This window comes from Phocoena phocoena, chromosome 9, assembly GCF_963924675.1.
Source record: "Phocoena phocoena chromosome 9, mPhoPho1.1, whole genome shotgun sequence".
In the NCBI taxonomy this organism is placed as follows: domain Eukaryota; kingdom Metazoa; phylum Chordata; class Mammalia; order Artiodactyla; family Phocoenidae; genus Phocoena; species Phocoena phocoena.
Genome location: NC_089227.1, coordinates 77,703,952 through 77,729,326, shown reverse-complemented (window position 1 = coordinate 77,729,326; position 25,375 = coordinate 77,703,952). Strand labels below are relative to the sequence as shown.

General features: G+C 40.0%; 1 protein-coding gene across 2 annotated transcripts in view; it reads left to right on the top strand.

Annotated features, from left to right (window-relative positions):
• The first annotated feature begins 248 nt into the window (after positions 1-248).
• The window catches only part of AASS (aminoadipate-semialdehyde synthase), a 69,865-nt gene continuing 44,738 nt past the window's right edge, over positions 249-25,375 (top strand). Inside the window, exons 1-11 of one of the 2 annotated variants that reach the window (XM_065883526.1) lie at positions 249-311; positions 9,119-9,340; positions 12,068-12,244; positions 14,978-15,062; positions 18,115-18,182; positions 18,291-18,437; positions 19,354-19,432; positions 19,564-19,691; positions 21,101-21,249; positions 23,935-24,057; positions 24,439-24,550. In XM_065883526.1, the coding sequence (XP_065739598.1) occupies positions 9,134-9,340; positions 12,068-12,244; positions 14,978-15,062; positions 18,115-18,182; positions 18,291-18,437; positions 19,354-19,432; positions 19,564-19,691; positions 21,101-21,249; positions 23,935-24,057; positions 24,439-24,550 (1,275 nt within the window). In that variant the 5' untranslated portion in view covers positions 249-311; positions 9,119-9,133. Of the gene's footprint in view, positions 312-6,847; positions 7,070-9,118; positions 9,341-12,067; positions 12,245-14,977; positions 15,063-18,114; positions 18,183-18,290; positions 18,438-19,353; positions 19,433-19,563; positions 19,692-21,100; positions 21,250-23,934; positions 24,058-24,438; positions 24,551-25,375 lie in introns of those variants that run through there. The other variant, XM_065883525.1, reaches the window with a different exon arrangement.

Genomic DNA, 25,375 nt, shown 5'->3' with positions numbered 1-25,375 from the left:
ACTTGGTCAATAACAGTCCTGGAAGGACGTGACGCCCCCAGCTAAGGACGTAGGTCAGAGATCTAAAAGGCAGGAGGATTTTCGGGGAGGAGCAGGGGCAGGGCATGACCTAGCACCTGGCAGCGCCGCGGATTGGTGGAGGAGAAGGTTGTTCCCTCAGGGCGGGCGCTGATTGGCTGCGGAGGAAGAGGCATGACTTCCGAAGTTGAGCAAACACCTCCTCCTCAAGGCCCCCATCCCAATTTCTGCTGGGAATTCGGATCCTACTCTGCCCGGACCCGGGAGCGCAGAGGCGGCGGGGACCGGACGAGGTGAGCAGGGGGAGGGTGCCCGGAGGGGCTGAGCAGATGGGCGGTGGGCTCAGCCTGTGAGAAGGATTTGGAGATCGCCGGCGGGGCTCTGCCAGTCCGCCGGGCGGTGCTGGCGAGCTCTGCCTCCCCCTCCCCGCGCCGCTGGGGACCCGGGAGCTCTGCGGACTCCGGCCTTTGCCGGGACGAGCCTACGGGAGAGGGTGGCGAGCGTTTGGGCCTCCTCGCCAGGCCTCCCCGCCTAGCGTTTCTCTGCACGCGAGGGCTGGGAGGTGGGGCGCAGCGGGCGCGGCTCCGGAGTTTCTGTATAGGAAGGAGAAGGCAGGGGATGGCAATTCGGATTTCTTTCTTGGCGAGGGCTGAGGTGGGGAGCGGTTGCTGGGGAGTAAAGCATTGGTATTGAAGCTGTAGAGCAAACCCTCTGTTAATTCTTGGACTGTGTGCTTATTTAGATAGGCAGCTGTGGGAGGTTGTTGACGGAGAGGGGGGCCTCCCCGCGTCCCCCCGGTCCCCCCCCGATTTCTTTCGGCGCATCTGAACTGCGGGGACCCCGCAGGGGCTGTGCGGGCCAATGTGAGCGTTTGCGCGGGGAGGGGGCGCGGTTAGAAGCAGTTATCTACCCTGTTTAATTCAGTGGGGCTAAATGGCCCGACTACTTCTGGAAGAAATATGCTTTTTAGGCACTGATTTTAGGAGAGCGGGAGTGGGTGTGGTGAGAGGGAGAGAGTGTGTTTAGTAACTCGAACAAAGATGAACATTTTTTGATATTGTGGGTCGTCAGCTATCGGAATGTGGAAAAGGCGTAGCTGTTATTACGCCGACCTAGCTATGAACAGGACCGAACCATCACTGAATTTGACACGTGGCTTTCATATACTTTATATTGGAAGAAAAAAAAAAAAACAAGAAACCCATGGCACTTGGTGTGGACGCTTCTGTTTTGTAACTTGAACTCCCCCCCCTTTTTTTAAAAAATAAATTTATTTATTTATTTTTGGCTGTGTTGGGTCTTCGTTTCTGTGCGAGGGCTTTCTCTAGTTGCGGCGAGTGGGGGCCACTCTTCATCGCGGTGCGCGGGCCTCTCACTACCTCGGCCTCTCTTGTTGCAGAGCACAGGCTCCAGACGCGCAGGCTCAGTAGTTGTGGCTCACGGGCCCAGTTGCTCCGCGGCATGTGGGATCTTCCCAGACCAGGGCTCCAACCCGTGTCCCCTGCATTGGAAGGCAGACTCTCAACCACTGCGCCACCAGGGAAGCCCCCCCTTTTTTTTGATATAAAGCTGAGTGAACCTAGGGCCAGACTACCTTCTAGCCATGTAACCTGGTGTCCGTTCTGCAAAATGAGCTAGGACGACAAAGGTTAATCCAATGTCCCCAAGTGACTTTCCCACTCTCCAGAAAATCATATTTGTTATCAGTCTCACTTGTTACTGGTGACAGCGTCATCAGAATTTTGATTTATTTGTAATTGAAAAATTTCCCCCTTTACTAACTAATCTTCTATTTAATCATTAGCAGATTTTGGTTCAGGACTTTGGAAGTGATCTTTGGTATGTAACCAATGCCAATTTAACAAAAAAGTTTTCATTTTTCCAAATATTCTTTTTCTAATTTTCTCATAGAGATAACATTACAAACAGTGGCAAGTTTCTTTGATGAGCCCACAAAAAAATTCTATGGAATTCATGGAATCACAGAAATGCTGTACATTTGGAATGGGAAATAATCAACAACATTATTACCGTGTTCATAGAATTAAGGTGCAACCAATTATAAGATGCATCCCCATTTTGGGGATGCTAAAATGTGAAGAAACATGTTTTAAATTTGGTGAAATACAGTATTAAAATGGTAACTTATTTTTCTTGAACACTCATGCCTAAAGGGTGATGGTAAAGAGAAGGCTTACTGGGCTTCTAAAAAAATAAGAAGGGGGAGGGATTAATATGGAGCCATTGTGAAGGCCTTCCCACGGTGTGACCCAGAGTATGGAAAAGTGGTGTCTTCTGTCAGTGGTGATGGTTGTGCTCACCTTTTTTTAAAATAAATTTATTTATTAGTTTATTTTTGGCTGCATTGGGTCTTCGTTGCTGCACGCGGGCTTTCTCTAGCTGCGGCGAGCGGGGGCTACTCTTTGTTGTGATGTACAGGCTTCTCATTGTGGTGGCTTCTCTTGTTGCAGAGCATGGGCTCTAGGGCACTTGGGCTTCAGTAGTTGTGGCACGCAGGCTCAGTAGTTGTGGTGCATGAGCTTAGTTGCTCCGCGGCATATGGGATCTTCCCGGACCAGGGCTTGAGTCCGTGTCTCCTGCACTGGCAGGCGGATTCTCAACCACTGCACCACTAGGGAAGCCCCTGTGCTCACCTTTGAGGAGTGGGCAGGCTTGCAGCCTTTTTCTTAACATTTACTGAGTGTTTATGGCATGCAAGGCAGTGCTCAGCACTTTATGCCTACTAGCGCAAATAAACTTCACAATAGCTCTAAAAGGTAGATAGTATGATTCCCATTTTGCCGATGAGGCACAGACAGGTTAAGTTACTCACCGAGGTCATAGAGTAAGTGGGAAGCTGAGGAACCCAGGCCATTTGTGGAAGAGAGGAGTCAGAATTCCTTTGAGGTACCCCCTCCTGTTTTAAGCTCTGGACTCCTGGTCACTGCAGTTAATCCAGGTAATTTAAGCGAATATCCTGTCTTCCTCCGTAGTGTTTTTGGTATTTTTGTCTCCCTGTTTACTGTACTCCACCTGGATCTTCATGAGTCAGAGTGCCTATTTATGTTCTAAAATTCGAATGCTTTTGTAATCCACAGTGCCTAGTCACTACTCTCCTTAATAGAATCAGTACATCAGAGCTGAAAAGGACTTTAGTATTATATTCCAGTCTGGATTAGGAAACTGAAGTCAGGTAAGGAGCCCCATATCTAGTTAAATGTCTCAGCAACCAGGTCTGGATTTTGCTACCATTTTTATTTGCATTTCAAAATATTCATTGGTCTATGAGATTTCAGCAAGAGATTAGATCTTTTTTTTTTTTTTTTTTTTTTTTTTTAGCGTTACGCGGGCCTCTCACTGTTGTGGCCTCTCCCGTTGCGGAGCACAGGCTCCGGACGCACAGGCTCAGCGGCCATGGCTCACGGGCCCAGCCGCTCCGCGGCATGTGGGATCTTCCCGGACCGGGGCACGAACCCGTGTCCCCTGCATCGGCAGGCGGACTCTCAACCACTGTGCCACCAGGGAAGCCCAAGAGATTAGATCTTTTGTGGGGCATTGTTGGAGGGATGGGAGATATGAATTCCTGTTCTTATTCATTAGTCTATTTTGTTTTCTCTGCTACATTGGTCTTTATGACATTCATTTAAATTTTCTCATTTATTTCTTCATTCTTTCGCAAAACACTTGAGTTCTCCTATGGGGCAGTCACTGGGAATACAGAGATGAGGAAAACACAATTCATTTCTTCAAAGAATTTAGAGTTTAACAAAGAGACAGACAAATATGCAGATAAACATTTTGGATCAGACTCCAATTCAGAACTAACTTTGCATTCCATCTCAGTGAAGCTACATTTGTGGGCTAGAGACCAGGAGACTCATAGGTCTTATGTCTTTGGATGACTTTGAGTAGCTTATAGGCTTGAGAACATATGAATATTCTTAGACCAGATTACTTAGCACTAATAAGCACTCCCCAAGTCTGCTTGTTTTTACTTCTAGCTAACTATTTTGTAAGGAGTTTAATATTAAAAGAATATAGCTATGCAACAGGAAATAAAAGTATGGAGGACAGTATTGCTGCATACCCAAGCCTAGTTCTAGCAAGCCTTGGGGTTGGGAGGTATTTGGATTAGTTCGAGGCCATCACTGGGTCTTCTATTAATTTGGAACTCTTTTGGACCTCTACAGGATTATTATGGTCTGGATGCCAAATATGTTGTGTAGGCCAAGACTCATGGCCATGCAGCTGCCTACCCTTATTTATAGTACCAAGGCTTCCTGGGAAACCATGGCTTTTTAAATACATTTGCACTTTTTGAATAAACTGGAAGTGTGGATATAAAACATTTGCATTTCTCACTCATTATTTATTTTAGTCAGCTCAAGGCTACTCCATCCTTAGTGTCTCAATATTTAACCAAAATGTATGCCTGATCATTTGCAAATAACTTGGCATTGAGAAATCTCCCCATGTAATTGGATGGTTTTAGTGTGAGTCACTGAATTATGTTCTCGTGGAATTATTTCAAAGATCTAAAATATAAGGACAAAGAGCACATCTCTGACTTTGGGGGCTAAAGATAGATGATTTGGCCTTAAAATTTCTTTAATACTGAATTCGTAATCCTTTTGACGTGTCTCAGTGGAAGCACCAGAAATTAGAAGGGGCCAAGCCTAACCCTCTTTTGTACTTAAGCTCTTGTATTTGCTTGCACATTGTTCTGGCTTTGGTAGGTGGTTTGCAGGTTTAAAAAGTTTTCTGTTTAGGTTGATAGTATGGAAGGGATTGAAGAGACTTAAAAGATTTTTGAACATTCGATGGAAGGATAGAAAGCTCTCTGTAGATCTCAGCTATCTTCATCCACCTACCACTCTAACCCGTGAAAACCAGCACAAAACAAGTACTCTGTTTTCTGGCATAAGTACTACCTGAACAATAACAGATAAATGTAACCTAATCCAGTTACATTTAAAAGTTATACCAACCAAAGAGCAGACTGTTTTATTATGATTCATCCATAGATGCTTGGAAAATGCTGTTTATGAAACATGGGAAATCCCATATTTATATGAGGCACGCTACCTTCATTTGTATTATCTGGTTGTAGATGATCTTTTCTCCCATCCACTCTGACTCTCATATTCAGCTATAATTAGTGATTGATAAGTCACCAGCAGATAATGCTCGAGGTCATTTAATTAGATAAAATTGTTTCATGCTGCTCCTGTTGGATCTCATGAAAATGAGCAGGGGACTGGATTGCTGCTGCTTTACAAGAAACTAACATCACGCTATGCATACCTTAAGTAACCCCAAATTTATTTTTAATTAAAGAAAGAAAATCAAAACACTTCTCCCATAATCAATGGGCAAATTATAGCGCATCGAGAAAGTGTCTGGCTTTTATTTATTTATTTTTTTATTTGCGGTACGCGGGCCTCTCACTGTTGTGGCCTCTCCCGTTGCGGAGCACAGGCTCCCGACGCGCAGGCTCAGCGGCCATGGCTCACGGGCCCCGCCGCTCCGCGGCATGTGGGATCTTCCCGGACCGGGGCACAAACCCGTGTCCCCTGCATCGGCAGGCGGACCCCCAACCACTGCACCACCAGGGAAGCCCCATAGTGCTATTCTTGTTTTACAAAAACATACAGAAGAATCTTTTTAAATTTTATTTTAATGCCATTTGAAACATTGGCCCTTCATGTGTTGAAGGGAAGACTGTTTAGAAATTGTCAGGGAAAGGGTCTTGTTCTCCAACCCTGACTGGGTGACACTTCTCGTTCTCCCCTTATTTCTCACCTCCTCTTCCTCCTCCTTATTTTTCCTCTTTCCTTTCCTTCTCTTGCTTTTCCACATTCTCCTTGCTCATGCCAGAAGCTGTTATCAGCACACAACCCTGTCAATTAACCTCACTTGAGCCAGTGAATAAGTCCGGAGTCTTACTGCCTTGCTTCACTTGAAGGCATTGCCAGAAATATACATGACATTTACTTCACGATATTCTTGGAAAAGCCCATAAAATACAGGACAGGGAGGTCCAGAATAACCCACTTGGGCATTTCCATGAAATGTCAGACACCTGCAGTGCCATACCTCAGAGTAATTCAGAAATTCTCACTGTTACATATTTCTTGATGACCTGAGAATGAAATGAATGGCGGTCCCAGAAAGTTCTATGCTGAGACCAAGTTCCAAGGTTCAAGCAATTACTAACATAATCAGACCTGCTATAATCATCTTTTTTCTAAGCATCCAGAAACTTAGAATTTACCTTGGCAGGGACTCAGGAAGGATTTTTGGTGACACATAGAAAGGGGTTGATGGAGGCACCCCATGCTGTGTGAGAACTAATAATATGCCATATGGATCTGATTTATTTCTGAATTGAGCTGGCAGGAGTAACATGTCAGATGTATGAGGTGTGGATATGCAGGTTTTGGCAAAGAAGAGAAAATCCTGAGTGTTGAATATTACCCTAGGAATTCTGCTTCTGCTTAAAAGCAACAGCTCTAGTTGGATTTAACTTCAGTTTCTTCATCTGTAAAATGGGGCTAATAATAGTATCTACTAAATAAGATTTTTGCAAGGAGGAAATGGGATAATATCTGTAAAGTGCTCAGTATAGGGCTAAGCATATAATGTTAAATCAGTGGTGACTATTGTTCTATTTCTTTAAAAACAAAGGGTCAGGAATTGTGATTCAAGAATTCCCTACAAAAAGTGCAAGTGAAAGTAGCTTCCCAAATAAAACGCATAACCAGCCTCTGCTACTTTCCTTTCCTAGGTCCCGGGGAAGGTCTGCCGCTGCAAACGTGTATGTGTGTATTACATGAGTGTATGTGGTTATGTCTCTCCTCCCATGCTGTACCCCCGACCTCAGGCAAAGGAGGTGTGGAAGAGGAGGGAGTGTTGCTGAGAAAGGGGAAGCTGTGGTTATAAATCAAGCTTGGGCTAAGGAAAGAAACTGAATTATTTGGATATGTTTCCTAATCTTTGTGCCAAGAACTGCTACTATGTATAGAGGATTAAGGTCACTTGGTCAACTATGGTATGTGAGATGCAGCTCCTGCTGAGAAGATGGGACTGTTTCTGGGCTTCTCAGTGTGTTTAGAAGACTCATTTGTCTTTGGAATTGATTTCATTTACAAACATAGGGATTCAAGTTCTATGGGACTTTGCAGATTTTCCTTTGGCTTGGGGGAGAATAAATGTTATGGGCTTGGGCTTAGATTTGGGCTTAGCATAGTCTCTTTTAAAAATGAAACTATATAAGTAAACCGAAAAGTTAGATAAAATATATAACAGACTTTTACTGAAATGTCAGTCATCCGTATTTTGGCCTGAGTAAAAGTTAGCCTGAACTCCTCATGACCGGCATGTTCATTTGCTGTGTGCAGTGTTTTCTCTCCCTGCTCCTTTTCTTCCTAAAGCCTTCTTAGCCGGACTCTTTGCTGTTTGCTTTATTGTTTTAGTCTGTGTTGTGAGTTATCCTACAAGTTTTCTATCTAGGGTGATAAGTAGTTTGCCCCCAGGAAATAGTACTTGTACATTCCATTGTTGGACAAAACTTCCCTGTCTATAAGGTGGGTCTGATTTAGACACTGTAGTCTGATGTAACAGAAATGTGTTCCATAAGAATTGTGCTATATGCTAGGGAATTTCTAGAAGATGTAAAATCATTTAGTCTCTATATTTTCATGCCAACCTTAAACATAGAAAACTAAGGTTCAGCATCCAAATGACCAGCAAATTAGATAGTCTGAAATGACTTCTGACTACTAAATTTATGTAACCGTTTCAAGAGGCACAGAATACTGTTTGATACTTATGCTTTAAAATTTTCTGTAAAATTTATTCTGTGCTGACACATAGTAAGCCTCTTGTAAATATTTCTTAATTGAATTAATGAATAGGGTTACAGAATCTGGAATAGCAGTTAGAAAACTGAGACAGGTCTGGGTTTAATATAATAGCAGGGGGAGGTGGTCGGGTAGAGGAAACTCTGGAAAGGGGAAGAGCATGGTTTTTTCTTTTTTTTTTTTTTGGCTGCATTGGGTCTTCGTTGCAGTGCGCGATCTTTCTCTAGTTGCTGTGAGTGTGGGCTACTCTTCGTTGCGGGGCGTGGGCTTCTCATTGCAGTGGCTTCTCTTGTTGCAGAGCACGGGCTCTAGAGTGCAGGCTCAGTAGTTGTGGCGCATGGGCTTAGTTGCTCCGCGACATGTGGGATCTTCCCGAACCAGGGCTCAAACCCGTGTGCCCTGCATTGGGAGGCTGATTCTTAACCACTGTGCCACCAGGGAAGCCCGGGAAGAGAATGTTTAGAGCAACAACAGGGTCAGAGAAGCGAGGCTGGGGGTGTCAGGTGCTTCTTCAGCTTCTAACACCTGTGGTGATAAATTGTTTGTTTGTTTTGTTTTCTTAAATTTCCAATCTTCCAGGACCAATGCTTTTATAAAATTCAATACCAATGAATTACTAGAAAAATGATCCTGTCATATAAAGGTTTCTAAGTGCTTACTTTCTATTTCTGTACATATCTCATTGTGGACCAGTACAAAGCAGTCACTGACCGACAACAGGCTATAAAACACACTGAGTAGAACTAGTTTAGAAAATGGTCAGAGATGAAACTCAAAAGAGGTTGGAGCTAGATTGTCAAGGATCTTGTACATTATGAAAGGATTCTAAACTTTAATCATCAAAATTGGCATAAATTATCTTCCTGTATTTGCACTGTAGGTTAACTTGCTTAAAACTTTTGTGCTGAATGTGTGTTTGATAAAACATACATTAAAAAAATGAGTTCAACTTAACAGATATTGATTAGTGTCCCATAAGCTGCTTGGGACATTTTATTGTTTTTTTTTTTTTTTTGGAAGTAACTTCGTTTGTGGAAGTTTGGGTTTGTTTGGGTAAAGAAACAGCATCCCAATGACCAGCAAATTATCATGTCACCCAGGTTTTCACTCTCCCTTCTTCATCTTGAATCTGTTACCACCTGAGTTGGTTGGATTTTACAGCAGATTTCTCAGGAGACCAGAACTGACCTGTGAGTCTTCTTGCCTTTTGTTGTCCTGCTCTTACAATTTCTTTACAGTCACCAGGTTTCAAGATGCTGCGAGTACCTAGGACCAAACTGGGCAGGCTGGGCCTCAGCCTCTCCAGGCTTCACTATAAGGCGGTGATGGCATTGAGGCGGGAGGATGTGAACGCCTGGGAGAGGCGGGCTCCCCTGGCTCCCCGGCACATCAAAGGGATCACCAATCTGGGGTACAAGGTCTTAATACAGCCTTCCAATCGGCGGGCCATTCACGATAAGGTAAATATTTCCAATTTTTAAAAATAGGTGGGACTGAAATGACCCTGTGTATGAAAAATAGGGAGCATCTGAGTGAAAATAAAATGTTTGCTAATGTCACTTAAAGACCACATGACAATATTTCTTTACTTCGGTTATAATGAGATTATATAGTTATGAGATTTCTAGTTAGAATCCTTTCTTGAGCCCATAATTTAGCCAGTAAGTATTATTTTCACCCCATTCCATGCTTTCTTCCAGCTGAGGGATAAAACGATTGCTTTTAGGAGATGACATCCCTCAGTCATTCTCTCCTTCATGTGTGACCCTGGTTCTAGGACTGGAAAGACAAATGTCTGCAGGAAATGCTTCACTGAGTAGAGTTTGTTCATGAGTGTTTACCTTGCCAGCCACCAGGTGAAGCCCCTCATAGTCATCATTCTGTTTATTCTTCACGATAATCTTATGACACAGGTTTGACTTTTATTTTTATTTTAGATACATGCATGTGTTTTTCCTTTCCTGAGCCGTTTGAAAATATGCTGCAGACAACGCCACTTTATTTCTAAATGCTTCAGTATACATTTCCTAGGAATAAATCATCTTCCTACGTAACCATTGTATCCTTTTCACACCTAAGAACTTAATAATTCCACAATATCATCTCACATCTCACATTTCAAATTCCCCATTGTTTCAACTGTCTTTTATGGTTTTTATTTTAATCAAGGCTTAATTAAGGTTCATTGTATTCATTATTATGTATCTTTAGTTCTTTTAATCTAGAACAGTACTGGGCTTATTGTTAACTAGGCTTATTGTCGTGATCATTTTGCAATATATACAAGTGTCGAATCATTTAGGTGTATACCTGAAACTAATATAATGTTAATTATACCTCAACAAGAGAATATTGAATGGAATTTAATATTTCTTAGAAGAATTTTTTTTTTTTTGGCCTTTAGAATACATCCCACAAAGAATATTCAGAGTGCTGTGTTCAAAAGATATCTGAATGAGTTTTTCTCTGGTTACATGTCAATGTGATATCCAGTTGGATTTATTTTTGTTTCTATTACATTTTAATATTTGCTTTAAATCCTTTTTGATTTAATTTTATTTTTCAAATAAGTTAAACATTTACAAGCTTCAAAGATTAAAACTGTATAAAAAGATGCGACACAGAGAAGTCTTGCTCTCATCTTAATCCCTTACATCCCATTCCCACCCACCCTATAGGTTACTATTTTCATCAGTTTCTGATCTATCATTCCTATGTTTCTTCTTGGAAAAATAAGCATGTGTATGTGTGTGTATGTATGTGTTTTCTTATTTTCCCTTCAATCTTATACAGAACGTTTTATACTGTATATACTCTTTTGCACCTTGCTTTGTTCTACAGCATGCCTGGAAATCACTTCATGTCAGTTCATAGACATCAGCTTCATTCTATTTAATGGCTGCTATAATTACTCCATTATTTATCATGACTTATTTAACCAGTCTACTATAAATGGGCAAATAGATTGTTTTCAGAGAAACCAGGTATGAACCATATGTTCATTCTTTTACTTTCTTTCCTATTCATTTGTACTTTACTTTGAAGTAGATTCCTAACTAGATTTATCTTCATTTTATTCAACTGCCATCTAAGATGCTTTAAAAATTCTGCCTGGATCATGCTACCCCTTTATTTAAAAATCTGAAATGATTGTCTATTGCCTCCATGTACTAGCTATGAAATCTCAGTTTAATGTGTAGGACTCAGGTTTCCCATTGATAAATTGGGGATAATAATAGTACCTACCTCATGGGAGTTTTGAGAATTAAATGAGATAATTCACCCAAAGAGCTTAGCAAAGCACATAGTAATTTATTAATAAATATCAATGATTATTTTTATCCAATAAAGCTCATATTCACCATAATAATATTCAGTCTATTTTTCTAAATTGATGCACTTATTATGCCCTAAACATCTCCTTACTTTCCCATCTCCATATTTGTATATATTCCTTCACTATCTCTTACTGATATTACCACCTTGTATTTCCCATCTCCATCCCTCCAAATCCTATCCAGCCTTTTAGATTAATTTAAATTTCCACATTTCCCTGATCATCTCACCTGGGAGTTATCTCAATATCCATTAAAGTAATATATCACTTAGATTATGCTACTCATTGAGCCTCATGTACTGTGCCTCTGACTTCTTTTTACAATAGTTTGTGAGCTCCTTTACAGGAGGGATCTTGTCTCTGTTTCTTTGTGTCCTATCTCATCTCTAGCACAGTCCATGGAACAGAGTAGGGCAGTAATAAATACTAACTGAACAACAAAAAAACAAAAGAAAAGAAAATATTGCATATATGTCTTTCCTTTAAAAGTATACCTGAGTAATAAATTACTATTTAGCATTTAATGTTTCAGGGCATTGTTAGCACAAAGTATATATTTTACATGTATATTTAAATCACATGTGCTAGCAGTTATGGTCAAACTATTAACAGTTCTTAGATTAAAGTATGTGCTGAAGTCTCTAATTTTTTGTTTCTGGTACAAAAGTCAAACATGTTAGATTGATCTTTAGCCAGCGAGTAAGAATATTAGAAGTAGTTTTTCTGTTATTTGTTCCTTATATTTTTTTCCTTCAAAAGGTTGTGACTTCAACTGCTACATTTATTTATTAAAGAAAATATGAATACAACAAATCAAGAGAATAACTTTTAATCAAAATTACATTCCCAGGAATATGTCAAAGCTGGTGGCATTCTTCAGGAGGATATTTCTGAAGCTTGTTTAATTTTGGGAGTTAAAAGACCCCCAGAGGAAAAATTAATGCCTAAGAAGACCTATGCATTCTTCTCCCACACCATAAAGGCTCAGGAGGCCAATATGGGTTTGTTGGATGAGATCCTAAAACAGGTAATTAGTGGCCAATATTCATAAATGTTAACATAGAAACATATATTTTTTTAACTTTTAACTGTCAAGTGGAGTTTTAGTTTTCTTTCAGCATCTAGAAAATACATCACGTATTCACCTCAGTAGGAGAGGTGATCTGCAGTTAGTGCTTGTATAGTTCTGCTGCTCTTTGGGCTGCTCTGCTGGGCATGTTTGGAGTTTGTGATAAGAGGAACCAAACACATTTCATTCCTTTGTATTCTGAAATGGGAAGAATGATAGAAGCATTTGCTCCAAATGATTATTAACTTATAAGGTTAATAGTTCAACTATTAGCAAGTAGAATTTTAGAGCTAAAAGGAACCTCAGGGATCATATAACTTACCACCCTAATTTTTCAAATGGAGCCCAGAGAGGTGAAGTGACTTGACTGAGGCTGCACAGCTCTGTAGTACCAGAACTGTACTGGAAACTATTTTTACATTTATTAACATTCATAAGGAAAAGAAACATTTTTTGAGATATAAATACTGTGGAAAAACTATCATCTATTTAAAATACATCTATTTAAAATACTCAACAAATATTTACCAAGTGCCTACAATGTGTCTGACACTGATCACTGCAATGAACATAGCTTACGTTTTAGTACGAGGAGACACTAGAATAAATAAACAACACCTCATATGTCACTTGGTGATATGTGTAATGGAGATAAATATAATACAGAAGAAAAAAAGGAGTGCTGGGCACTAGGGGAGGTGATAACGCTACTTGAAATAGGATGATCTGGGAGTGCCTCATTGCAATATTGGCATTGAGCAAAAATTTGTAAGAGGCAAAGGATCAAGCCATATCCATCTGGGAGAAGCCTTCCAACCTGAGAGAATAGTAGTGCAAAAGCCCGACAGACAGTCTTTTTGAATGGCGGATTAGAGTTAATCATATTCTAAAATGCTTATTCTGCCTGCTCTGTGAATAAAAGTTGGAGACGGGAGAAGGAGAGCAAAATTGATAAGAAGATTGTTAGTCTAGACTAGTCCAGATGCTAGGCTACAAATGATGTTGAGGGCGGCGGGAGTGGAGGTCGTGACACATGGACAAATCTTGGATGTATTTTAGAGGTCTGATCCTACAGCATTCATGGATGAGATGAATGTGGACTATGAGAGAAAGAGAGGAGTCAGAGGCGACTCCAAGATTTTGGTTTGAGTAACTTAAAGGAGTTGCTTTAGATTGACATGATGCTACTGCACGAGGAGCAGGCTTGGGTGGGAGGATGAAGATTTGAGCTTAGGGCCTGTCGAGTTTAATTTGCCCATTAGACATGTAAGGGGAGATGCTGAGTGGGCCATTGGATGTGAGTCTGTAGCTCAGGAGGGCAGCTTCTCCAGATACACGTTTTTCAGTTGTCAGAGACTAGATGGTATCTAAAGCCATGAGACTGGGTGAGGGTAAGGAGTGACTGTAGATGGAGAAGTCCAAGGTCTAAGTCCTCGGGTAAGGATGTTAGAGCATTAGAAACTAGACTTGAATCTGACAATAGGTAGAGGACAGGAGAGTTTCACAAACAGTAAAAGTAATGGAGGAAAATGTATTTTACATAAACGTGTAGACTACATTCTTACTAATTTCAGGTTCACTAAGCAGACACTGTAGTTAATTTACAGTGTTTCATAAGAACCAATTCAAAAAGTAATTAAAGGAAATAGTATTATAGAAGAATGGTTCACTTTAAGCAGATAAAACTCCTCAAAAAGTACTTTAGAAACATTTTTCTTTTTGGATATATGAAGTTTCGTTCATTTCAAGAAAATGAAAACAGACCCAGCAGGGCTGCTTTGGGGCAACATTTTGTAACAGATTACTTGGAGTTGGATTAATATTAAATATTCTTAAATCCAAGCACATGGCAAGAATTATATCATCTTTGAGGAAAGAGACTATTTAAAACATTCTATAATTCCAGTGTGTCAGCAGTTTTTAAGCATGAGTTCATAGGGCATTTCCAAGAGAGAGGGAAGATTCCCAAGGAAAGAGGATTTTAGTGAAGGTGAGGAAGTGAAGCGCAAGCAGCTTGTGCTACTTTTAAAGTAAAGTTCGCTTGTGAAAGGCTGGAGAGAGAAAAAAGAGAGACAGAGAAACAGAGAGATACTAAGAGAGACAGAGGGAGAGAGAGAAAGAGAGAGAGAGAGAGAATGAGATAGATTTGTGTGTATGGACTTGAGAGGGTGTATAGTTGTTATTTTTAAAGTAGAAGAGAGAGCGGGGTGTATTTAGAATGGCTGAGGGAAAGGAACAGTGTAAAGAAAGAAGAAAGAAAAGAAAGAAAACGTTTGAGAGGTCTTGGAGGACATAGAATAAAGCTGGCATCTAGCTCACAGGGATTAGTCTCAGGAAAGACTTGTGTTTTTTGAGACTAGAGGGAAGGATGTGAGGATGAGTGGGGGCAGTATGTGGATATATTTGTCAGTGGTGCTGGGCTAAAAGTTAAAAGAAATCATGCCTTTGTTGTTTTATTGCCTACCATCAAGGGGTGTTAGCACCCTGCTAGGACCATTCTTTCATCTCTCATCACAAACCTATCATTGATTTGTGACCCAGCATTTTCTAAATATTTCATGGTGCACCTGGCAAGTCAAGATCTATTTTATGAGGGAATACTGTGAAATAATCACTTGCTCATATATGTTTTGTGCTCATTCAAATTAAGCTGGATGGGTCTGGTTGAGAAATTTTTTACTGTTTCTTCAGGAAATCCGACTTATTGATTATGAGAAAATGGTGGATCATAGAGGAATACGGGTAGTGGCGTTTGGACAGTGGGCAGGTGTGGCAGGTAGGTATGCCAAGGCTGTTACATCACCCATTTTCTAAATTTGCCTGGGGAGTAACTGTGTCCTCTCTTTTCTGTGGCAAGGGGATGGGAGTGTTCATTTCCACCAATAAAAATAAACATGGGGGTGTGACTAAGGGTGATGAATATCAGGGGAATAAAATAAAATCATTAAACTATATTTATTACAAAAAATAAGAAAAAGAGAGCAGGGAGAAGGACAACAACTATGCTTAGGCTCTGAATTTTTACTGTTTGGAAGACTGGAAAGAGAGGTCAGTTTGGTGATGAGAAACTGAAGAATGGAAGAAAGGGTAAAAGAGGGAGAAAATGTACGGGGACAGGAGCCAACAGAGGAGCAGTCTAGCAAGGATACAAGCTGGAGTTTGGGGAAAAACAGCACTTGATTTTTGTCCCAGTTAGTACTTTGAACCATCTTTAGTTGAGAAACACCACATGTTATAACTCTATATCAGATTAGACTACTTGAAGGTGTATAATTGTCAGAATAAGTAGACAGAAAATTTGTAGGGATAGAGGACACAAAACACTGTCAACCGCTCTGACATCAGTGAAAGTTCTTGAGCACCCAGCACTCCACCCAGCAACTTGCAGAATAGAACACATTCCTTTCCTGTGGAACATTCATCCAGATGGTCCATATGCTAGGTCACAAAACAATTTTTAATAAATTTAAAAGGTCTGAAATCATAGAGTATGTGCTCTGACTATAATAAAATTGATTTTAGAATTATAATACAAAGATATATAGGAAATTTCCATATATTTGGAAGATAAACAATGTATTTTTGAATAACCCATGAGTCCAGGAGATATCACAGGAAAAATTAGAAAATATTTTGAATTGAATGAAACTTTAAAACACAGCACACCAAAATTTGTGGAATGCAGGTAAAGTGGTGCTTAGAAGGAAATTTATAGCATTTAATGCTTTCATTAGAAAAGAAGGAAGTCCTTAAATTAGTAATCTAAACTTCCATCAGAAGAAGCTAGAAAATGAAGAATAAATTAACCCAAAGCAAATAGAAGGAAGGAAATGATATTGATAAGAGGGAACATCAATTAAATTAAAACAGGAAAATAATAGAGAAAATCAAAAGCCAGTTCTTTTTTTAAAAAAGTAATCAATAAAATTGATAAACCTCCAGTTAGATTGATTTTTTAAAAAAAGAGAGAGAAGCCACTTTTTACCAATATTAGGAATACAAGAGGAATCGTCACTATATATGTCACAGATATTAAAAATGATAAGGGAATATTATGAATAAGCCAATAAATTTGACAACGTTGACAAAATAGGCAAATCCTTGAAAGACTCATCTCAAGAATAAATAAAACACTTGCATATCAATGTACAAAATAAATTCCACTCATAGGCATTTATCAAGAGAAACAAATTATTTTTTGGAAAGATTTTTTTTTTTTTTTTTGCGGTACGCGGGCCTCTCACTGCTGTGGCCTCTCCCGTTGTGGAGCACAGGCTCCGGACGCGCAGGCTCAGCGGCCATGGCTCACGGGCCCAGCCGCTCTGCGGCATGTGGGATCCTCCCGGACCCGGGGCACGAACCCGTGTCCCCTGCATCGGCAGGCGGACTCTCAACCACTGCGCCACCAGGGAAACCCGGAAAGAATTATTTATAGTAGCTTCATTCATAATAGCCCAGACAATCTGCAGAGGAGTAGATAAATAAACTGTGGTACATCCATAGAATGGACCACTCCTCAGCAATAAAAAGAAGCAAACTACTTATACGCACAAAGTATGCATGAATCTCAAAAACATTTTCCTGAGTAAAAGCAGACACACAAAGAAGAGTAAATACTTAAAATTTCATTTGTCTGCAACTGTAGAAGAAACGAATCTATAGAGACAAATAAAATCAGTAGTTGTTTGGGGCCAAAGTTTGGGGAGGATTGACTGGAGTGATGGGAATATTCTGTATTTTGATTATGTTGGTGGTAATATGGGTGTGTGCATTTGTTAACAGTTATCAAACTATAGACTTTAAATTGGTGTGATTTGTTGTATATAAATTATTCCTTTAAAAGTTGACATCAGAAAAAAGGTCAAAGAAAATTTGTCAGGGATATGGAGAGGGAAAGTTCCCTTCCGGAAAAGAAGGGGAGAATGGATGCTGAGGTCTTCGTTACAGGCATGCTAAGTTTCTGCTACGTGAAGGACATCCAGATTGAGAAATCCATAAGGTGGTTGGTTGGGTCTTGAAATAAAATATCTGCGTTAGAGATACAGACTTGGAGTCATCATCATACAGAGAGTACTTGAAATTTAGGAATGGATGAGATTAGCTAAGGGAAAAATGTAGAGATTGAAGAGAATAGTGCCTGGGACAGAATCCTGAGAGTGACCAATACCAAGCAAAGGGCAAGGCGCTAATATGAAAGGAATGGGCATGGGAAGTGGAGCCTGCAGAAATGTAGGGTGAAAATGTTCAAGCCAGGCAAGCTGAGGGAAGAGAGTCCCAACAAAGAGGGGCTCTACATTGCCAGATATCTCTGACAAGTAAGTCAAGATCTGAAAGGTGTCCACGAGTTTAGCTGTGTAGGTCACTGAAATGATGGGGGGAGGGGTCATAGGGTCAATGGTGACTTCTTTTTTGCTTATTCATTTGTTTCTGGTATGAGAGAAATGGAGGCGTGTTTAAATGTTGATAAGAATGAACCAATAGAGAGGGATAGAGAGAGGACATAATTCAAGAGTAAATTCCTGAGAGAGACAGGAAGGGATGGGATCTGGAGCAAAGGTGGAGAGATTAACCTTAGAGAAAAAGAGGGGCACTCTTTCCGTTTTAGCAGGATTGGATGTGGAGGGGACAGGTCAGGGTGCAGCTGGGTTAATGCTTTCGATGGCAGAAAGTTGAGGGAATGGATAAGATGACTACTGGGGCCCCTTCCAAATCTGAGATGCTGTGGTCTGTGCCTTCTCAGAGCACGGAGCAGGTTGGAGGACAGGTAGAGAGAACAGCTTCAACTTCTCCCACCTAATGGTCTTTCTGTTGGTCTGATTCTGCAACAGGGATGATCAACATTTTACATGGAATGGGTTTAAGGCTCCTTGCTTTGGGACATCACACACCTTTTATGGTGAGATGTTTATTGTGTCTATTTTTTTTTGAAATACATGTCACATTTTAAGGATAGAAACATGTCTCAGGTGGTAGACTAATGTGATCCACGTGTGCTTGCTTGCAGCACATTGGCATGGCTCATAACTACAGGAACAGCAGTCAGGCTGTGCAAGCTGTCCGAGACACTGGCTATGAAATATCTCTGGGTTTGATGCCAAAGTCGATAGGGCCCTTAACATTTGTGTTCACAGGGACTGGTAATGTATCTAAGGTATGCTCCAACTGTCTTCTTTCTGTAAAGCAGTCTGAAACTCTGACACTAACCCAAAGGATGTGGGCATTTTGTGTAACATTTCAGAGCCCTTCTTTTCCATGACTGGGCATTCTGTTCTTGGTACTTTTCTTACCTATGTACTTTTCCCACAGTAAAGTGCAGTACTGGTCCAAACTTAGTGTCTTTGCTTTGAGTTGATTCCAAGCTGTCAGAGGCTTTGAATGGTTTTTCTTTTCTTTTTTTCTTTTTAGAGGGATAACTCCTTGTTGTGTGAAGGTCTATTCTTAGGGTGCTCTGTTTTACCTCTATCACTGAGATATCCCAAAATTTGGAAGTGACCCCAGGATGTAAATTTTACAAGATTTGGAGTTTTGCCAAAAGATGTTAAGAGGCTTAACTCAAGACTACTATTGTTACTTTCTTCCTTCTGGGGTAGTTTCGAGAATGTATTTTTGATCCCATAGAGAAACTTGTAATTGCAAAATAGATCTTTCTTCAGCGAAAATATTTTACAAACAGGACATCACTATTTATATTATACTGTGAGATAGCCATCTGATGTAAGTAGGAAATATAGTTTCCCCACTTGAAATAATTTCTGCAATGGAGCAAAAATTAAATAGAAATATTTTTATCGTACTGTCAGTTCTTAAACCCCCTTGCTTCTATGCTGAATAACTTTAAGTAAAACAATTAAAGCCCCTTCCAATGAGTGGCGTTTAAATGGGAAAAAAATTGGTTCACAGGCTGCATGCAAGAGGCTCATCTGTGCTTCCGTGTTGTGGTCCCAGCTGCAGGGCAGGGCAAGTTGAGCTCTAAAATTGTGGGGAAAATGAGTTGGAACCATTGCAGGAAATCGTATTGGCTCTTTTCTGATTGATTTTTAGATTTTTCACTCATGCATTATTTACAGGGAGCCCAAGAAATCTTCAATGAATTACCTTGTGAATATGTGGAGCCACATGAATTAAAAGAAGTTTCCCAAAATGGAGGTAGGGAGGGCGGGGAGGGCGAGTGTTTGTATCTTTCACTGTTTTTTAACAGTTTCAGTGTTATAATATTTTATCACCATAAACCTTTATCATTTGTGACCCACTTTACTAATTCCTTTCTCCTCTGCAAGACCTGAGAAAAGTGTACGGGACAGTGTTAAGTCGCCATCATCATCTCGTCAGGAAAACAGATGGTATATATGATCCTGTAGAGTATGACAAATATCCTGAGCGCTACATAAGCCGTTTTAATACTGACGTGAGTATCATGCCTAGCTTTTGAGTTGGTTGCTCGTGATACACTATAGTTAGGCTGCTCTGAAGGAGAGAGATTGTGATTGTGTACATTGGTTTTCAGTTCTCCATATTGACTTGTGGTGAGTCCTTTGGGTATTATGAGTTGTCCTTAGGTGTTGTTGGCTTTTCTTGGTGTTCGGAGTGGCCTTTGCTTTGTGGCTTTGGTAGTTTCTATGGGTATGCACATTGCTTCGCTGACTCTGTTTCTCCTTCAGGTCTGCATGTGCCCAGTTGCTCTAAACCATTTCCTGTGGGTTACTCTTTTCTGTATTTACCCTGAATTAGTTAGTACTGTTGAGAAACCATAGTGTCTATGAGAGTTGTTCTCCACATAGTTCTATCCCTTCTATGGCCACAAATTGCAGTCAACCTTAGCCAGCCATCTTGAAATACATGCCATTGATTACAGGGGACCAGAGTGAAACAGTATGGCTACGGAAGACCCATCTCCACTGTGCAAAAGTTACTTCCAGTTCAGATCCTTCTGATGGGGACACACTGGTCTCGTCTTATAAGAAGGATAATATATTTGTGTGTTTTGTAGTCATTGGTCTTGCAACAGTCCTTCTCAAAATAAACCAACAAAAAAAATGCATGCATCTAATTGTGAAAAGGAATATTTTAAATAATTTTAAATGTATTTGAACAATATAACATTTTTAGATTCTGGTATGAAATTTAGTCTTATAGCGTGTAGAGCATATTATACAAGAACTCTTACCTGTGGCTTGAAAATGCTTGAGATGCTTGAGAAACAGGAATTATAAAACTAGTTTCAAATTGAAAAATTTTGAATCTAGTAAGTTTCCATCCCTTCTCTTCCCCAGTCACAGAAACACTGGTGATTGGATGCATCCCCAAACTTATAATGACCTAGTTACCATGTATGCATGCATGTAGCACATTTGCCCATGGAGCTTACAGATGTTATCTGATTTAATCTTCACAGCATTCCTTTGAGGAATAGGGTACGCATTATCCCCATCTGGCAGGTAAGGAAAACAGAGCCCAGAGAAGTTAAGGTAGCATGCTTTAGATCACATGCTACTAGAGGCTGAGCTGGAAATAGAGCACTTGGTCACTTGAACTTCTGTTATTTCCTTTTTCTTGGCTATGCAAGGCATTATAGAATACAAATATTAATGTATTTATATTCATATGTTTTTCTATAATGAGATAATTTTCCACTGAAATCTGGGTGGGTATTTACCGTCTTTGCTTCGAAAGGTGGCCCCTGACTTGGCAAATAACAAAGTCAATTAGAAATAACGTTAAATTATTTCTCATGAACTTTACTGATAGCTCTCTTTCAGCACACTGCTTTGAAAAAGGCTATTTCCTATCTCGCTGACCTTGGAATCTGCTTTACAGATTGCACCCTATACAACTTGTTTAATTAATGGAATCTACTGGGAACAAAACACTCCTCGCCTACTAACCCGCCAAGATGCTCAGAGTCTCCTGGCTCCAGGCAAGTCCTCAGTTGCTGGTGTTGAAGGCTGCCCTGCACTGCCACACAAGTAAGGACTTCAGCAATGATGGCAGTTTTCAGCAGCAAGGCCCACTGTGAGGGTATCACACATAGGGGATCTACATAGCACAGGACTTGACTATTAATAACCAGTTGTCTGCCTTGTCTTATTTAATCTCTTGGAAATATTTGACAGTTAACCTTCCCTCTTTTTTTTTAATCAAAGTATAGTTGATTTACAATGTTGTTAGTTTCAGGTGTACAGCAAAGTGATTCAGTTATATATATATGTATAAGGTGACATCCCGAAAGTTAGAAAAAGTGTTCTGGGCTTAACTGTGTTAAGTGATCAGCTGGGCTCGGTGATAACATGTTAGGGATAACTGAGATTGCAAAGTTTCTTTTTCTTTTTTTTTTTTGTTTGCTCTAGGGAGCGAGTTTATTTTTTTTATTGAAGTCTAGTTGATTTACAATGCCCTGTTAGTTTCAAGTATACAGCACAGTGATTTAGTTACATATATATATACGTATGTATATATATACATACATATACATGTATGTATATATATACATACGTATATATATACATATTTTCCTTTTTCAGATTATTTTCCATTATAGGTTATTATAAGATATTGAATATAGTTCCCTGTGCTATACAGTAGGTCCTCATTTTTTATCCATTGTATATACCGTAGTGTATATCTGTTAATCCCAAGCTCCTCATTTATCCCTCTCTCCCCCCCTTTGCGCTTTGGTAGCCATATGTTTGTTTTCTATGTTTGTGAGTCCATTTCCTTCCCTCTTTCTTGAGATTCTCTTCTCTTATGTGACTCCACACGTAGCTCAAAAATAAGCTCCTCAGAGAGGTCATCTCTTGCTTCCCCATTCCCATCACTCTTCAGTCTGTTACTATATTTTTCCCTGAAATTCATGTGTTTATGATTTTAATTTTCCTGTGTTTATGATATTTCCTGCCTTACTAGAACTTAATCTCCTTAAGGATAGGGGCCCTATTTGTTTTGGCCACAGGTACCCAGTACGTTGTTTGACATACAATGTTCATTCAAATGATTACTAAACGTTGAATGAATTCGTTAATAAATAAACATTTGTGGAGCACCTGGTCTGCCTGGCACTCTGCTAAGCTGAGAGATAAAGAAAAATGTGGTTACTGCCCTCAGGCATGTAGTTGGCATCAATTAAGTTCCAAAGGAATGCTAGGAGCAATCAATATCGCAAGAGTTTAGAAGAAAGTGGGAGCATAGGCTCGGCAAAGTCTCTAGGGAGGAGTGAGAACAAGGATTTCAAGTGATAGGATTGGTGCTTGATAACTATGGAGCCACCAAAGCACAGTTTAAGACAGTGAGTGGGACAGTGTAACCCTAGTATAGGGTTTATATGGGCAATTAGAGATCGGACAGGAAAATTGTGGTCAACCTCAAAAGGATTTCGAATCCTGGGCTGAGACTTTTGTTCATAATTCCAGAGATTTCTATGTAATAACACATAAAATTATGTATTACTAAGCAGGGTGGAGGTAGTGTAGTCGAACTTCCTAAGTTATTTAAAGTTGGCTAACTAGCTTAACTTTAGGCTGTTGTCAATGATTTCTCTAGGGAAGGGTTTTTTTTTTTCATTTTTATTGGAGTATAGTTGATTTACAATGTTGTGTTGTTTCTGCTGTACAGCAAAGTGAACCAGTTATACATATATATATACATATATGCATATATGTATATATATATATATACACATATATGCATATATATATATATATATCCACTCTTTTTTATTTTTAATATTTATTTATTTAGGCTGTACTGGGTCTTAGTTGCGGCATGTGGACTTCTTAGTTGTGGCATGCATGCGGATCTAGTTCCCTGACCAGGGATTGATCCTGGGCCCCCTGCACTGGGAGTGTGGATGGAGTCTTACCCACTGAGCCACCAGGGACTTCCCTATCCACTCTTTTTTAGATTCTTTTCCCATAGAGGCCATTACAGAGTATTGAGTAGAGTCCCCTCTGCTATACAATAGACCTTATTAGTTATCTATTTTATATATAGTAGTATGTATAAGGAGGGTTTTTTTTTTCTTTTACTTTTATCCCTTTTCCTTTCTTATCTTCCTCTATCCATCTCCTCTTCCTCTTTTTCTTTTTGCTTGGGGAGACTAAAACTCCTATTAGGAAGATTCTCTGTATCCCAAAAGAACAGTTTCCTGAACATGTGAGCTGTAGGAAAAAGAGCTAAGGAACCTAAGGAAATATTTAGCATCTACACTGAAAATTGTTCAAGCACCTTTCATTTTTACTCATTTTTTTTTTAATTAATTAATTTTATTTATTTATTTTTGGCCATGTTGGGTTTTTTTGTGGCTGCGCACGGGCTTTCTCTAATTGCGGCGAGGGGGGGCTACTCTTCGTTGTGGTGCGCGGGCTTCTCATGGTGGTGGCTTCTCCTGTTGCAGAGCACAGGCTCTAGGCACGCGGGCTTCAGTAGTTGCGGCTCGCGGGCTCTAGAGCACAGGCTCAGTAGTTGTGGTGCACGGGCCCAGTTGCTCTGCAGCATGCGGGATCTTCCCGGACCAGGGCTCGAACCCACGTCCCCTGCATTGGCAGGCGTATTCTCAACCACTGCGCCACCAGGGAAGCCCCATTTTTACTCATTTTTAATTCTGTCGGGGACTTCAGAGATCCATGATCACATCTAAGTATTGATGTTATTTACAGACTTGTGGCAATATGTGACATTTCAGCCGACACCGGAGGATCTATTGAGTTTATGACTGAGTGTACGACAATAGAGCATCCCTTCTGCATGTATGATGCAGATCAGCATATTATTCATGACAGGTGAGTTTGCTAAAGCTGTTAGATGGGGAGAGATACATAATCATGCATCATTTACTTCCTTTGATATACTACTCTAAAATACTCAATATTTCACGGCTTTAGGAAGGCTATGCAAATTTCCAGAGATATGCTCAAGCATATTAAAAAATTTGGTAGAAAAACCACATTCAGATTTGAGCACTTAAATACACACACATACTACATTTCAATGGGTTGTGAAGAAGGGAAAAGTTTTATTTGAAAAGTCTTGTTTATTTTCCTATATACTGTGGTAGAAGATTACAAATGATTATGAAGTGTAAATAACGGAGTAGACATCTGGGAAAGTTAGAGCTTACACATAAATTTTGTCATCCGAATAAAGCATGTTGCTTCTCCTAGCGTTGAAGGCTCTGGGATTCTGATGTGCTCCATTGACAATTTGCCGGCACAGCTTCCAATCGAATCTACCGAATACTTTGGAGACATGCTTTACCCTTATGTTGAAGAAATGGTAAGCGGACTGGTAGCAGCACCTCTGTGGCTTTAAATAGGACTTTGGAGTGATCTTATGAATGTTCTGGTCTTCTGTATCTAAGAAATCTGTTGTAAAATGAAATGCCAGCGCTTCCCCGAAGTACTTACTGACACTCTTATTTTACATATTCTGCGTAATTGTTTCATGGGAAATATGTAACTGCCTTCATGCTTAATTACAATTGCATTTGCCTCTCATTATGCATACTTTATTAAAATGTTCCTGACATGTGAGATAAGATTTACTTTATTTTCACTTTTTTTCTGCTTTCTAGGTCAATTCATATTTTGGGGCATTCTTACTATGCTGTGATTAATAGATTGGAAAAATCAGAAATACAGAAATTTTGTTGGATTTTACTCACTCATGCTTGGTTAATTGACAGCCTATGTTCTGGTCATGTATTATTATTATTTAACATCTTTATTGGAGTATAATTGCTTTACAATGGTTTGTTAGTTTCTGCTGTATAACGAAGTGAATCAGCTATACATATACATATATCCCCATATCTCCTCCCTCTTGCGTCTCCCTCCCACCCTCCCTATCCCACCCCTCTAGGTGATCAAAAAGCACCGAGCTGATCTCTCTGTGCTATGCGGCTGCTTCCGACTAGCTATCTGTTTTACATTTGGTAGTGTATATATGTCCATCGCCACTCTCTCACTTCGTCCCTGCTTACCTTTCCCGCTCCGTGTGTGCTCAAGTCCATTCTCTACTTCTGCGTCTTTATTCCTGTCCGGCACCTAGGTTCTTCAGAAACTTTTTTTTTTTTTAAGATTCCACTTATATGTGTTAGCA